Source organism: Propithecus coquereli, unplaced genomic scaffold (assembly GCF_000956105.1).
Source record: "Propithecus coquereli isolate 6110/MARCELLA unplaced genomic scaffold, Pcoq_1.0 Scaffold35, whole genome shotgun sequence".
Lineage (NCBI taxonomy): Eukaryota > Metazoa > Chordata > Mammalia > Primates > Indriidae > Propithecus > Propithecus coquereli.
This window is the reverse complement of record NW_012149174.1, coordinates 4,032,617-4,047,354: the sequence shown is the minus strand read 5'-3', so window position 1 is coordinate 4,047,354 and position 14,738 is coordinate 4,032,617. Positions and strand designations below refer to the sequence as shown.

Here is a 14,738-nt window from a genome sequence, read left to right as displayed (position 1 = left end):
AGGGACCATGATTTCTTTAACATGCTTTTTAAAGCCACCCTTTTACTATTACAGACAATATTGCAATGAATAATCATATCTATAAAAGCTTAGTGTATGTTTAAGACATATTCCTAGAAGTGAACTTGCTGAGTCAAGGAGTATGTGCATGTGCAATGGTGTTGGTTCTGCTACAATGCTTTCCACAGTTTGACAATTTACATATCCACCAGCAACACATGATGGTGCCTGAAAGAACTTAAAAGAATGGTAATTGTAAAACACAGAAAGACCTAAAAGTTACATGATGACATTTGCAAAACTTAAGAAAACTTACTTTCTCTTTTTGGAAATACATTTATTGTTATACAAAATTTTCTACTATTTAGTTTCTTGGTAACAAAGATGAAACAAAATTTAGCTGTTACAAACAAATTTTGTAACACAAAACAATAACCAAACAAATGGGGTAAAAAGTAACTAAAAGAATCCTCAGGCCTGGTGGTGCACCCCTTGTAGTCCCAGCTCCTCCAGAGGCTGGAGAGCCAGGATACCTGAGCCCTAGAGTTCAAGGCCAGCCCCGGCAAAAAAGCTAGACCCAGTCTCAAAAACAAACAAACAAAAACAAAACAAAAAGTTCATGAAGAACCATCAGAAACATAAATTAGGGCCCTTAGCTAAACAGGATTTAGTGCAGTAGATCTGTAACTTATAAGGCAAAAAATGATACCCCTAGAAAGCAGGATGACACAAAACGGCGACGAAGTAATTTTCTACCACACTTGTTAGTCAGATACTTGTCAGAAAACTGTTGTCCAGGTTATGAGCTCAAATTCTTTCTGCTGCTGGCAGTGTTATCGGGATGCTTGTTGGTGAGTGTCCCTTGCCATTGCCTTGCGCAGGTCAGAAACTGGATGATGGGAGTCTGAAGCTGGGCAGTTTGTTCAGGATTTCCCGGGCTTTAGCACTGGACGTGCTACATCCTGGGTATCCCCTCAGTTCCAAGAAAACTTGCACATTGGCCACACTAGGACTAGATGAGATCTGTGTCCAGTACAGTTGTCAGTAGCCAGGTGTGGCTACTTACTTTTTTTTTTTTTTTTGAGGCAGAGTCTCACTCTGTCACCCTGGGTAGAGTGCAGTGGCATCCTCACAGCTCACTGCAACCTCAAATTCCTGGGCTCAAGCCATCCTCCTGCCTCAGCCTCCTGGGTAGCTGGGACTACAGGCACGCGCCACCACGCCTGACTAATTTTTCTATTTTTTTTTGTAGAGACGGGGTCTTCCTCTTGCACAGGCTGGTCTCGAACTCCTGACCTCAAGCGATCCTCCCGCCTCGGCCTCCCAGAGTGCCAGGATTACAGATGTCAGCCACCACGCCCGGCCTTAAATAAAATTAAAAATTAAGTTCCTCAGTTGCAGTAGTCACATTGCAAGGGCTCAACAGCCCTATGTGGCCAGTGGCTACCCTATTAACGCAGACGCAGAACATTTCCATCTTCGCAGAAAGTTCTATAGGACAGGGCTGATGCCGACAGTTGAGAGTTAAAAAAACAAAACAAAAGCCTGGAAGCCAGTGGGCTCCACCACCAGTAATAACCAACAGACGTTATTACTCTCTCCAAACAGGATGAGGGAAAAAAATTATGCAAAGAGGCCGGGCGCGGTGGCTCACGCCTGTAATCCTAGCACTCTGGGAGGCCGAGGAGGGCAGATCGTTCTGAACTCAGGAGTTCGAGACCAGCCTGAGCAAGAGCGAGACCCCGTCTCTACCAAACAATGGAAAGAAATTAATTGGACAGCTAAAAATATATGTAGAAAAAAAAAAATTAGCCGGGCATGGTGGCGCGTGCCTGTGGTCCCAGCTACTTGGGAGGCTGAGACAGTAGGATTGCTTGAGCCCAGGAGTTCGAGGTTGCTGTGAGCTAGGCTGACGCTACGGCACTCGCCCCAGGCAAGAGAGTGAGACTGTGTCTCAAAAAACAAAACAACAAAAAAAAAATTATGCAAAGAAACACCACCTAAAACCCCGCCACGGCACCTGCCAACGGGCTTTCTCTGGGAACCATTCGACGTAATTTCCACAGCTGAGGCCGGGGGTCCAGGGATGTGGAGCAACTCCGCAGACTTCAGGACGCAGGGAACTCCCAAAGAGGTGGGCGTTCGAAGGCCGAGACCCCCGAGGCATAATTTTCCAAAGTGGTGGACGCCTGTATCCCCCAGTGGGCGAGCTTCGGCCGGGGCCCCTAAAGCGCCTCTCCGCACCGCGCCGGACGCCAACTCGAATCACACACCCCTCGCGTCCGCGCGCTCCCGCACGCGCGCCCGCCTGCAGGCCTGGGGCTCCCGGCAGCCAATGGGGCGGGTCGCCGCGCGCAGGGGGCGGGGCCGTGACGCTCCTGCCGCGTGACCCTGCTCTTGGCCTGCGCCCGCGGAAGCCGGAAGCGGCAGCTGTCGGCGGCGCCGGCTGTGGGCGGAGGATACGAGACTAGCGCCTGGGGGTTTGTCGACCCCGTGATGGATCCGGACCCGACAGTCGCGCTGCGGAGGTCGTCGTTGCTGCAGTGGCTACTGCTGGTGCTGCTGCTGTGGTCGGGGCTGGCTCTGGGCGCGCTCCCTTTCGGCAGCAGTCCGCACAGGGTCTTCCACGACCTCCTGTCGGAGCAGCAGTTGCTGGAGGTGGAGGACTTGTCCCTTTCCCTGCTGCAGGGTGGAGGGCTGGGGCCGCTGATGCTACCCTCGGACCTGCCGGATCTGGATCCCGAGTGCCGGGAGCTCCTGCTGGACTTCGCCAACAGCAGCGCGGAGCTGACAGGGTGTCTAGTGCGCAGCGCCCGGCCCGTGCGCCTCTGTCAGACCTGCTACCCCCTCTTCCAACAGGTCGTCAGCAAGATGGACAACATCAGCCGAGCCGTGGGGGTGGGTAAAGGAGCACACCTAGGACCTATGGCGTGGGAGGGTTGGAAAAAGAGGAAGATGTAATGATGGTAAACTCTGGGGGGGCCTCAGTTTCCCCAACCATAAGAAAAAGGTTGGACTGGGTCTCTGGAGTTTGGGGCATCAGAAAAAGGGGGTGGCATTATGGGGCTTGGGATTTGGATTTTTGCTTCCATGAATGCTATTGGACATTTGGGTGCATATTTGCAGACAGGTATGATTGTTTTTTGGGGGGAGGTCCTGCTTCCCTAACCCTGTTTTCTTCCCCCCACTCTGCCACAGCTTCTTGTCATCTCCACCTGAAGTTCCCAGGAAGGACCCTCTTCTGAAACCACCATAGGAGCTTGAGCTTTGTAGCAAGAAATGCTCAGTTCCGCCATTCTCTAGCAGTGTGACTTTGGATTAATTTTCTTTTTAGAGCCTTAGTTTCCTCCTCTATAAAAATGAAAAAAAAACAGCTGCCTAATGTGGCAGTTAAAAGGATTAAAAGAGATACTGCCTGCAAGTTCATCTTAGTGATACAGACCATCTGGAGCTAGTTGGCCAGGAGTTCAGTCCCACTCTGATTATTAGCAATATACTCTGGGCAAGTTACTTGCATTCTTAGTGCCTATTTTCTCTTCTGTAAAATGGGGATAAAAGGAGGTCTTAAGAAACTGACACATAGTAATAGCTCTCTGTAAATGGGAGCTAGAATTTTAGGAAATGATAAGTCTGCCCTTCATTTTAGTACCTTGAGAGCTCTTCTGGTTATGTAGTACGCACTATGAGGGATTTAATAAAAAAAAAAAAAAAGAAGACACAGTCTCTGTTCCTCAGTACTTTATAGGGTTTAGGCTAGGAAATGATTAGAGTGTCCAGGCTGGTGGGAATCACGAGGTGTGGGCCGGATATGCTTGGTAAAGGAAAAACATGAGGAATCATATTGGGATTGGGGAGTGGGAAAGTTCCTCTTGTTTTGATGGAATGACAAGTAGTTTCATGAAAATAGTGGTTAGAAGTATTTCATAAATCATAGTTGATTTGACTAAAATATAGTCTCATCCTGCTTTAAGTAAGCCTGATATTACTTAACATAAAGCTATTATTTTACATAAAAGGAGGATTTATTTGCACTAAATAAATTCTGTGGTTGATCTTTCTGTAAAGAGCTAGTTTTCAAAGTAGTTTAAATAAATTTAGGCTTACATGCAATAATTTCCAGGCATACTTCCATTGTTACATTGGGTATAGCAAGATCGATCAATCAATCTATCTTATCATGACTTTAAAATACTCAAGATTTATTCTTGTCAGCTATAGCAGGGTAGGATATGGCATTATATTTGGTTTTGAGCAGTTAGGTGAGTTGTTTTTAGGGTGTCATTTACTCTGAAGAACAAGTACTATTGTGGGTAAAATGACTGTGAATCATGATGCAAAGCTTGGATCTTTTGAGGTAGCAACTGCTTTCCTCATTTGTGTAGATACTGTGGAATTGAGGAGAAAAGTATCGCCTCAAACCCTAGTGTTCAGTGTTATGGGCATCACCCAATCTATGTATGAATTTCCACACGAATTCCTCACTGCGCAGGGGAGGTGTCCCAGTGTCCAGGTTGCAGAAACTTCCTCTCTCTCAGATTCTACCAGTAACCTGGGCACCCAGCTCACGTCACCCTGGTGTGAAAGGAAGAGGGTAAAGAGATGAAAAGAAAAACCCTTTCCCCAATCTGCATTTCCTCTCCACCTCATCCTAGTCCTTGATCTCTGTTCTCCTTCTTTCCCCAGTAGAGCTGGATATGGCTCATTAGCTCAAAAGCATGATTTCTACAGTTCTGAGATACTTTGTGGATTTAAAAGGCTTTTATAGACTGGTTTAGGAATTGAACCATCGTGTATAAAAATGTCTCCTAAGTTTCTTATGAGTTAACTTGAAGGAATATGTTGTCATTAGGGGAAGTTTATTTCTCCAGAGTATTGTATTTTTTTTTTATTCACTTAGACACAGTCTTTCATTTAAATCCGTTTAACTAGCATGCACCTACCATTCTTGAATTTCAGGCTGCTCAAAGGATCTAGAAGGAAAAGGAGGATAAGGTCCAGGCCTCCAGCTATCAGTATAGTTCAGGAAATAAACTTATATTGAGAAAAAGAAAAAAGGAAAATACCAGTGTGTTGTAAATTGTACAATGGAAATTTAGAGCAAAATTGTGAAGGGGTGCAGGGGATGCTGAGTTAAAGGAGGGAACAGAGCAATGTTAGTTAATCAGAGAGAACCTACAAGCTGAATTTTGTTGTTGTTTTTGAGACAGTGTCTCACTCTTTCGCCCGGGCTAGAGTGCAGTGGCATCGTTATAGCTCATGCAACCTCAGACCGTGGGGCTTCAGTGATATTCCTGTCTCAGCCTCTTGAGTAGCCCTACCACCCCTGGCTAATTTTTCTGTTTTTTTGTAAAGACAGGGTCTCACTCATGCTGAGGCTGGTCTCGAACTCCTGGCCTCAAGCAATCCTCCTGTCTCAGCCTCCCAAAATACTAGGATTACAGGTGTGAGCCATTATGCCCAGCTACAAGCTGAATTTTAAACAAAGCATCCTTTCTCACCTTCTTGAGGATGAATGGACATGGGTTGATTCAAAGAAGAGAGGAGTATAACAAGTAGAAAAAAGAATCAAAGGCAGAAAATAGCAAGCTATTTATGTGGTACAGCCAGCTAATTAGTTTAACTGTAATAAAATTCTCTACTAAGAATCCTATGTTCTTGTCACTTCCTCTTAGAAGTACTGGGACAAGGACTGCAGATAGTTTTATTATCTCAAGGTAAAGAATGCAGTGATTTGTGAAACCTGAATGGCAGAACTGATGGATTCCCTCTTCCTTAGAGTCATACTTTCTTTTAGTTTAAGCTGATAGGGACATGGTTTCATTGAGCTGTTCAGCATCATCAAAGTGGTTTTGAGGATGCTTTAGCGCCCTCAGATTCTAAATTGGTAAGCTCTATTCTATTCTACTTGGTTTGTTTAAAATTTAGGTAGGTAGATGTATGTATGTATATATAGGTACTATAAATGTAAATTCATGATGGTGCTAGTCATTTGGGTTATGTTTCTGGTCAGTATTCAATTTGCTTTTAGTGTAGATTAATAAATTCTTAGGAATATAGGGACAAAATTGGAACACAGCACAACATAATCTATATCTTTCATTAGAGATCATAAAATTTAATGCTTTTTATACATTTGTTCAAAAAATTATTGAGTCCCTATTATGTGCAGGCTGTGGTAGTTACTAGGAATGTAGCTGTGAATGAGCAGAGCTGATAGTCTGAAAACAGACATTAAGCATATCATATACAAGTAATTATTTAATTCAGATGTGGTAAGTTTTACAAAGAAAAAACCCAGATGTTGTCAAAGCATATGTTAATAACAAGGATCCTGATCTTAAGTATGACTGAGGGTAGGTAGAGTGGTCAGTGATTAAAACTGACATGTAAAATTTGAGAGGGTCTCGGGGCAAGGGAGAGAAGGTACGTATAAAGAAGTAGCAGGTGTGAAGATTCCGAGATGGGAAAGGGTTTGGTGTGTTTGAGGACTAGAAAGAGACTAGTAATCTGCATCTGAAGAAGTGGGTAGGTGCCAGGTCATGTGGGCCTTGTAGAGTGTGTTAAGAATTTTACACTTGGATTTTAAAGCAGTGTGACGTTTTTGAAAGGTTTAATTCTGCAGAATGACATGATCAGATTTGTACTTTAAAAGGCCATTCTGGCTATGTGACAAAAAATGGAGGGACTGGGGGCTGGGGAGGGAAAGGGAAAAAGATATGTGGGGAGATGAATTAGGAGACTATTGCAGTGGTGTGAGAAATGGTGGTGGCTTGCCACATGAGGGCCATTATGATGGGGAGAAGTGGGTATGTTTCAGAGATATTTAGGAGGCAGAAATATTAAGACTTGGTGGTTAATTGAATGTGGGTAGTAGGAGAGAGGAAATGATGATTTCTAGGGTTTTCTTATAATAAGAGCAGCTTAGTAAATAGGATTGCCATTGACTGAGATGGAGGGAGGAGCCTGTTTAGTAGAGGAAGATCATTAACTCAGTTTTGAACTCATTGATTTTGAGGTGTTCAAGAGTCATCTAAATGGAGGTACTGCGTATGTGGTATACGTGTCTAGAGGTCTGGACCCGAGATAATATGTTTGGGAGTGGTCAGCATAAAAATGGTATTTGAAACCATGACATGGATGAGCATACCCGAGGAATGAGTAAGAACACTAGGAATTGAAGATTGGGTAGAGGATAAACTATCAAAGGAGACTGAGAAGGAAGATGAGACTGAGAGATGAAGAAACATCAGGAGAGCATGTTCTGTAAGTCAAGGGAAAGGGAAGGGCTTGTTATTTGTGTCAAATCCTGCTGAGAGGATTAGAAGTACATCTATCAACATCAGCATTATTGGCGACACTCACAAGAGTGGTTTTGATGGAGTGCTTGGGTGTGAAGGCAAGATTAGAGTGAGTTAAACAGTGAGTGGAGATGAGGAAGTGGGAAGAGTGAGCCTAGATGACTGTTAAAGGTTTAACCTTGAAGGGAAAATAAGAAAGAGAGGTCATTAAGGAGGAACGTGGGACTCATGGATTTTCTTTCTATTCCTTTGTCCCTCCATTCCTCTGTTCCTTCTTCCCTTCCTCCCTTCCTAAGATGGGAGAGAGCTGAACACATTTATTATTATTGTTATTATTTTTGTAGAGATGAGGTTTAGCTATGTTGCCCAGGCTGATCTCGAACTCCTAGTCTCAAGCCATCCCACCTTGGCCTCCCAAAGTGCTGGGATTACAGGTGTGAGCCTGTAGAGGAGGTGAATGATCCTGTAGGAGGGAGTAGGGAAGTAGACAAAGCCATTTTCCAGATAAAGTAGGGTAGATGGGATCTAGGGCATGTACAGAGAGACGGGCCTTTGACAGGGGCAGGCACTTTCTCCACTGTGATTTGAGGGTGAAAGGAGAGGTTGGGTGTAAAGGTAGGGAGGTCAGAGTTTCAGCTCCATGGCTTCTGTTTTCACTGTCATCCAGGAGGTTAGATCTCTCTCTCTCTTTCTCTTTCTCTTTCTCATTCTTTCTCCCTCCCTCTCCCCCCGCCCCTTTTCAAATAAATAGAGTCTTGCTCTGTCACCCTAGGCTGGAATGCAGTGGTGACATCATAGCTCACTGCAGCCTCAAACTCCTTGGCCCAAGTGATACTCCTGCCTCAGCCTCCCACGTAGCTGGGACTACAGGCATGTACTACCATGCCTGGCTTTTTAAAAAAATTTTTTTTGTAGAGATGGGGTCTCGCTATATTGCTCAGGCTGGTCTGGAACTCCTGGGCTCAAGTGATCCTCCTGCCCCAGACTCCCAAAGTGCTGGGATTACAGGTTTGAGTCACTGCACTGCTGGGATTACAGGTTTGAGCCACTGTACCCAGCTAGATCTTCTCTTGAGAGTAAAGATTGGGAGCGAGATCAGAGTTTCAGGGAGAGTGGGGAAGATTTGAAATAGTGGTTGTAAAGAAGAGAGAATGGACAGGCAGGAAAGTGAGAAGTGTAGTTTGGGATTATAGATTTATTGTGGAAACAATCTGTTATCTATTTTTTGCCAAGAGCTCCTGACTTCCTGGGTGCAGGCATGATAAAAGTGGATGGTTGGGTTCATGATGGTTAGGGTTCTGCCAAGTGGTTATGACAGATTTGATATTGTCTCACTTTATGTATGTATGTATTTATGTATGTATGTATTTATTTATTTGTTTGAGACAGGGTCTTGCTCTGTTGCCCAGGCTAGAGTGTAGTGGCGCTATCATAGCTCATTGCAGCCTCAAACTCCTGGGCTCAAGCAATCCTCCTGCCTCAGCCTCCTAAGCAGGTGGGACCACAGGGTGCACACCACCATGCCCCACTCATTTATTTTACTGTTATAGAGACGGGTTTCACTATGTTGCTCAGGTTGGTCTCAAAGCTCCTGGCCTCAAGTCATCCTCCCATCTTAGCTTCTCCAGTAGCTGGGATTACAGGCTGGAGCCACTGTGCCTGGCTATCAACAATATTTTTTTTTTTTTTTTTTGAGACAGAGTCTCACTGTGTTGCCCGGGCTAGAGTGAGTGCCGTGGCATCAGCCTAGCTCACAGCAACCTCAAACGCCTGGGCTCAAGCAATCCTTCTGCCTCAGCCTCCTGAGTAGCTGGGATTACAGGCATGCGCCACCATGCCCGGCTAATTTTTTTTCTATATACTTTTAGTTGTCCGATTAATTTCTTTCTATTTTTAGTAGAGACGGGGTCTCGCTCTTGCTCAGGCTGGTTTCGAACTCGTGAGCTCAAACAATCCGCCTGCCTCGGCCTCCCAGAGTGCTAGTATCAGCAATATTTTAAAGCAAGAATTCTTCCTTTAAGTCCGCCTTCCCTTTTTTCTCACCCCACATGGCTGATCAGTTCTTTCCCTGGAGTTACCATTGTCTCTCTTTTATTACTCACCACACTGTAGAACTCCTTATCTGTGGGGGGAGGTTCTTAAAACCCCAGTGTTGATGGCATTCTTTTACACTTTTTGTATCCTCAGGATTTTTATAGTACCTGATAAATGGTAAAAGTTAAATAACTTTGAAGAATGAAGAGTCAGCAGGACTTAGTTCCTTGCTTGGGGCACAAGAAAAAGGAAATAGATAAGGATCGAATAATTTAGGAACTTGGATTTATGATTTGCATAGCATGAGTTTCTTTCGTTATTAAAATGATCTGTGGAAAGTGTGTTCTTCTATCTGAGTATATACTATTTGGGTATAATTTGGATGTTTCACACTTTCTTGTGGATTATATGACTTTGAACCAAAAATTGCCCAAAAGATGAAACCAAATGATGGTATGGTCATTTACCCACCAGATTTAAAAAATTATGTAAATAGTATATATTCATTGTAGAAGAATTTCGCATAAGAGAAGCAAAAGCGAAAATGAAAATCACCATATTTCCATTATCCAGAGATAGCCACTGCTACATTTTTGTAAATAGCTTTCCAGAGTTTCTTCCTATGCATAAAAGTAAGAAATACGACACATAAGCAATTTGGACCTAAGTAGTTGAGATTGTGCTATAGAAGCAAATACTTAAGAAGCAAAGCTTTTCTTGCCTTGTAAGTGAAACTGGTACCAATAAATGTTAGCTGCTTATAGTTTTATTACCATTGTTATTAATGCCATCATTATCTGATCATATCAAACAAAATGTTAAAAGGTTTGTAATAAAAATTTTTATTATTTTTATAAGGTTTTTGCCTCAAGTTGTTGTTTGGAAAGTCTAAAAATACTCAGATTGTATTTTTCTATCTTCTTTTTGTTACAGAATACTTCAGAGAGTCACAGTTGTGCCAGAAGTCTCTTAACGGCAGATAGAATGCAAGTAGTTGTGATTCTCTCTGAGTTTTTTAATACTACATGGCAGGAAGCAAATTGTGCAAGTAAGTAATTCTTTCATTTTCATGTTGCAGTTATGATTCAGTAGTATAGAAGCCAGATTTTATTTTGGAATCTTTGAAGCTAGATAATACTTTTTATTACTAAGTTTGTATGAATAGTCATTAACATCATAGTTTATTAGTGGTAACTACTCGGGCAAACACTGAAAGGCAGGAAAGTGTAGTGGTTAATAATATGAGCTTTGGAGTCAGACAGACATGGGTTTGATTCTAAACTCTGCCCCTTTCGCTTACTGGCCCTAACTTACTAGCTCTCAGACTTTGGGCAAGTAACTTTGCCTCTTGGACCTTCAGTTTCTTCATTTGTAAATTGGTGGTAATAGTAGAACCTATCTTATACAATTGCTTTGAGAATTAAGTGAAATAAATTATATGAAGCACTTAGCTCAATGCTTGACACATATTTAATGTTCAATAAATGTTAACTGTTTAGTATAATAATAATTATGATGTTTATAATAATCTGTCAAATGGTGTCGGGGGATAGGGGGTGATAACATCTGTACTACCAGCTTTGCAGGTTTGTGTGTAATTATGGAATAAAATGATATCTATTTTTAGATATTATTTGGAAAAATTAACATCGCTATTCCAATTCAGATGTGTTTTGAATAACAACTATGTGCTAGGCAGTTCTTATCTTCCAAGTCTTATAATTTAGTGAAGGAGAAAGATATATTTACAAATACAACCTAGGGCAGACAAATTAATGCTTTAATAAAGTTATAGTGTCCTTTGGGGAAGTAGAAAATAAATCTAATTGGGGAGAATGTGAAATGACTTCCTGGAAGGATTACCTTTTGAAGCCAGGCCTTTACAGTTGGGCATGAGATGAGAGAGGGACATTGCAGATAGAAAGGCATCATGGGCAGAGGCACAGAGGTATAAAGGGGTAATAGATGTTCCAGAGTCCTGGAAGCACAACAGGAGATAAAGTTGGCAAGGGAAGGTAGGACCTTGACTGATACAGTGGTTTATTATTTGGGCCAACATTTCTCATACTGCTTAGAATACCATCATATTATTAAGAAAGGGTTATACAGTAGTCCTTCCTTATCTGCAGTTTTGCTTGCAGTAACCCACAGTCAACTATAGTGCAAAAATTTTAAATGGAAAATTTCAGAAATGAGCAATTCATAAGTTTTAAATTGCATGTCGTTCTGAATAGTGTGATAAAATCTCATGCCATCCTGCTTCCTCCCACCCAGGCAGATGTGAATCATCTCTTTGTCCAGCATATCCACGCTATATATGCGCCCTGCTCGTTAGTCACTTAGGAGCTGTCCTGGTTTTCGGGTTGATTGTCACAGTATCACAGTGCTTGTGTTCAAGTAACCCTTATTTTACTCAATAACACTTTACTAATAATAACTTAATTATTAGTCATTGTTACTAATCTTTTTACTGTGCCTAATTTATAAATTAATTTTTATCATGGGTATGTACGTATAGGAAAAAACATAGTATATATTGGATTCAGGACTATAGTTGGTTTCAGGCATCCACTCAGGGTCTTGGAATGTATCCCCCAAAGATAAGGGGAGAGTACTGTATGCTGTGATATCTCAGGGACTTAACAATGCTCCTGGAATGTTAAAGGCAATGAGGAAATACTGCAGGTAAAAATAGGTTTTTTAAAACATCATTTAACCTAGCACTTTCCAAGCTTTTTAAAAAAACTACAAAGACCCTTTCTACATTAAACCCCATTGGAAGAGAAAGAGAAACACCAGTAAGGAATTTATTACAATAGTTTAGGCAAGAAGCAAAGAAAATGTGAAGTAAGGGCAGGGGCCTTAGAAATAGAAAGGACAAGATGGATTAAAAATCCCTGTTCCTGTAAATCATAAAGTAGCTTAGCTTTTTTAAGGACTTGTCTTTTGTCCTGTCTTGAAAATATTCCTTAGATTGAACTTCTTCTGAAGAACATAAAAAGGCTAAGCAATTAGATATGAGTTATTCAAGAGGCTCTTACTTCCTAATTAAAATTAATTTGGCCCAGCCATAGTTCATATGAGGAAAAACTATAAATGGGAAAAAGAGCCCCTGCTAGGTTTTTTTTCCTTGTCAGTATAACATGATATATTGAATATTGACTCTTTTAATTTTGTCTTTATTAATTCAAATTTTCTGGTAATTTGAACAGAGGCTTGGCTGACACAGCTTTTTTTTTTTTTTAGCATAACTTTTACTTTTTTGAAGTAAAATTTTCTAGTATAAATATGATTGAAGAGAATTTAACATATATAGACCTATTTTTAAGTATTCTTAAGCCTTTTAGAAAAATCCATTAATATAGCCAGGTGTGGTGGCTCATGCCTGTGATCCTAGCACTTTGGGAGGCTGAGAGGGGAGGGTTGCTTGAGCTCAGGAGTTTGAGAAGCCTGGGCAATAGCGAGACCTCATCTCTATAAAAAAAAAAAGAAATTAGCCAGGTGTGGTGGTATGTGCCTGTAGTCCCAGCTGCTCAGGAGGCTGAGGCAGGAGGATCGCTTGAGCCCAGCAGTTTGAGGTTGCTGTGAGCTGTGATGATACCATTGCACTCTAGCCTAGGCAACAGAGCAAGACCCTGTCTCCAAAAAAAAATCCATTAATATAGAAAAATATGTTAATTCTAAATAATTTTAAATCAGTTAATTAGAATAAGTGGGTATATATTGAAGTTCGCTTCTTTTGACTAATGTGATTTAATTTATATACTTGAGAGGTAAAGCATCTTTTCTTTAAAAGTATTTTATAATGAAGATTTCACTAATCCAAAGTATGTAGCTTTCTTCCCTAATTAGCAAAAAAAGAAAGAAAACATTGTACTGCATATTCACCTAGCATGGCATGTATAAAACACTTTAGAATAAATTCTTAGGGTACCTTTGTTCTTCTCTGAGGCATCTTGTCTTGAAAATATTTCTTACGTTGAACAACTTCTGAAGAACAAATAAAAGAGTAAGCAATTAGATATGAGTTATTCAAGAGACTCTTGCTTCCTAATTAAAATTAATTTGGCCAAGACATATAGTCTCAGATGAAAGAAGCAAGGTGTGGAGAAATACGATATCTTTTGTCCTAAAAGTACCTATATATTTTGAGGAGGGGAATTCGATAGCTGAGTGGGCAGGAAAGGAGGAAAGACCTGGTTTTCACTGTATTTACATTTGTACCCTTTGGATTTTGTGCCATACGCATTTAATACCTATTCAAAAATATATAGAAATTTAAAAAATTTGAGAGTGTTCAAATCTGTGATGAGTATTTGTATGTTAGATGTGGTCAGAGAGATAGATATTTTCTTTTCCAGGATTATGCATTAAAAAATTCTTTCATTCACATTTTAAAATTTCATCATAATTTATATTCTATACTTTTAACTGGACATAAAATAGTTCTATAAATTTGGATTCCTTGGATTTCTTAGCTGTTTTCTATTGATTTGGTGCTGGGCATTCTAAAATAATCCTTTTAACTAGAATCTTTACCAAATTACTGGGAAGCGCTTCTAATAATGCTCTCTACACATGTATTTAATAAAGATAATGTGAAAATTTTTTGAAAAATTTGAAGAATTGTCCAAATAATTTAAAAATTTTACCAAAATTCAATAAAGTATTCTTATTTAAGCAACATAGTCTTCTCTTACAATGTAGTGAGAGATTTGGAACATGACAAAAGAAATGTGAAGGAAGGAAAAGATTGGGAGCTAAAGAAGGTAACAAGTCAGCAATTGAATTAAATGTTTCCGAATATACATTTCTTTCATAGCCCTTGTCTCATCTGAGCTTCACAATAAGCCCTGTGAAGTGGAATGAAGGTGCAGAGTGTAAATGAACTTCAGATAAAGAGTCTAGAACTAGGCCAGATGTGGTGGCTCGGGCCTGTAATGCCAGCACTTTGGGAGGTTGAAGTGAGAGGATTGCTTGAGGCCAGGAGTTCAAGACCAGCCTGAGCAAGAGTGAGACTCTATCTCTATCTCTATCTCTATCTCTACAAAAAATAGAAAAATTAGCAGGACATGGTGGCATGGGCCTGTAGTCCTAGCTACTCAGGAGGTTGAGGCAGGAGGATTGCTTGAGCCCAGGAGTTCAAGGCCGGAGTCAGCTATGACGCCACTGTACTCTAGCTGGGGCAACAGAATGAGACCCTGTCTCAAAAAAAAAAAGAAGTCTAGAACTAAATTCAAAAGACTTTAACATTGTTCATCTGAGTAAATAGTGTTTTTTCATAAGTTAATGCCTGATTTTGTGTTTTAAATTACTGTTTGACAAATTCATTATATAATCTCCATTTATAAATTCACTATAATTAGCCCTACAGAAGTTTAACTGTTGTACTGTAGACATATTTCA

General features: G+C 41.1%; 1 protein-coding gene across 1 annotated transcript in view; it reads left to right on the top strand.

The window, feature by feature from the left end:
• Positions 1-2,391: 2,391 nt before the first annotated feature.
• OSTM1 (osteopetrosis associated transmembrane protein 1) overlaps positions 2,392-14,738 on the top strand; it is a 29,045-nt gene continuing 16,698 nt past the window's right edge. The window contains exons 1-2 of the mRNA XM_012651153.1: positions 2,392-2,898; positions 10,266-10,380. Coding sequence (XP_012506607.1) covers positions 2,497-2,898; positions 10,266-10,380 — 517 coding nt within the window. The 5' untranslated portion in view covers positions 2,392-2,496. The remainder of the gene's footprint in view (positions 2,899-10,265; positions 10,381-14,738) is intronic.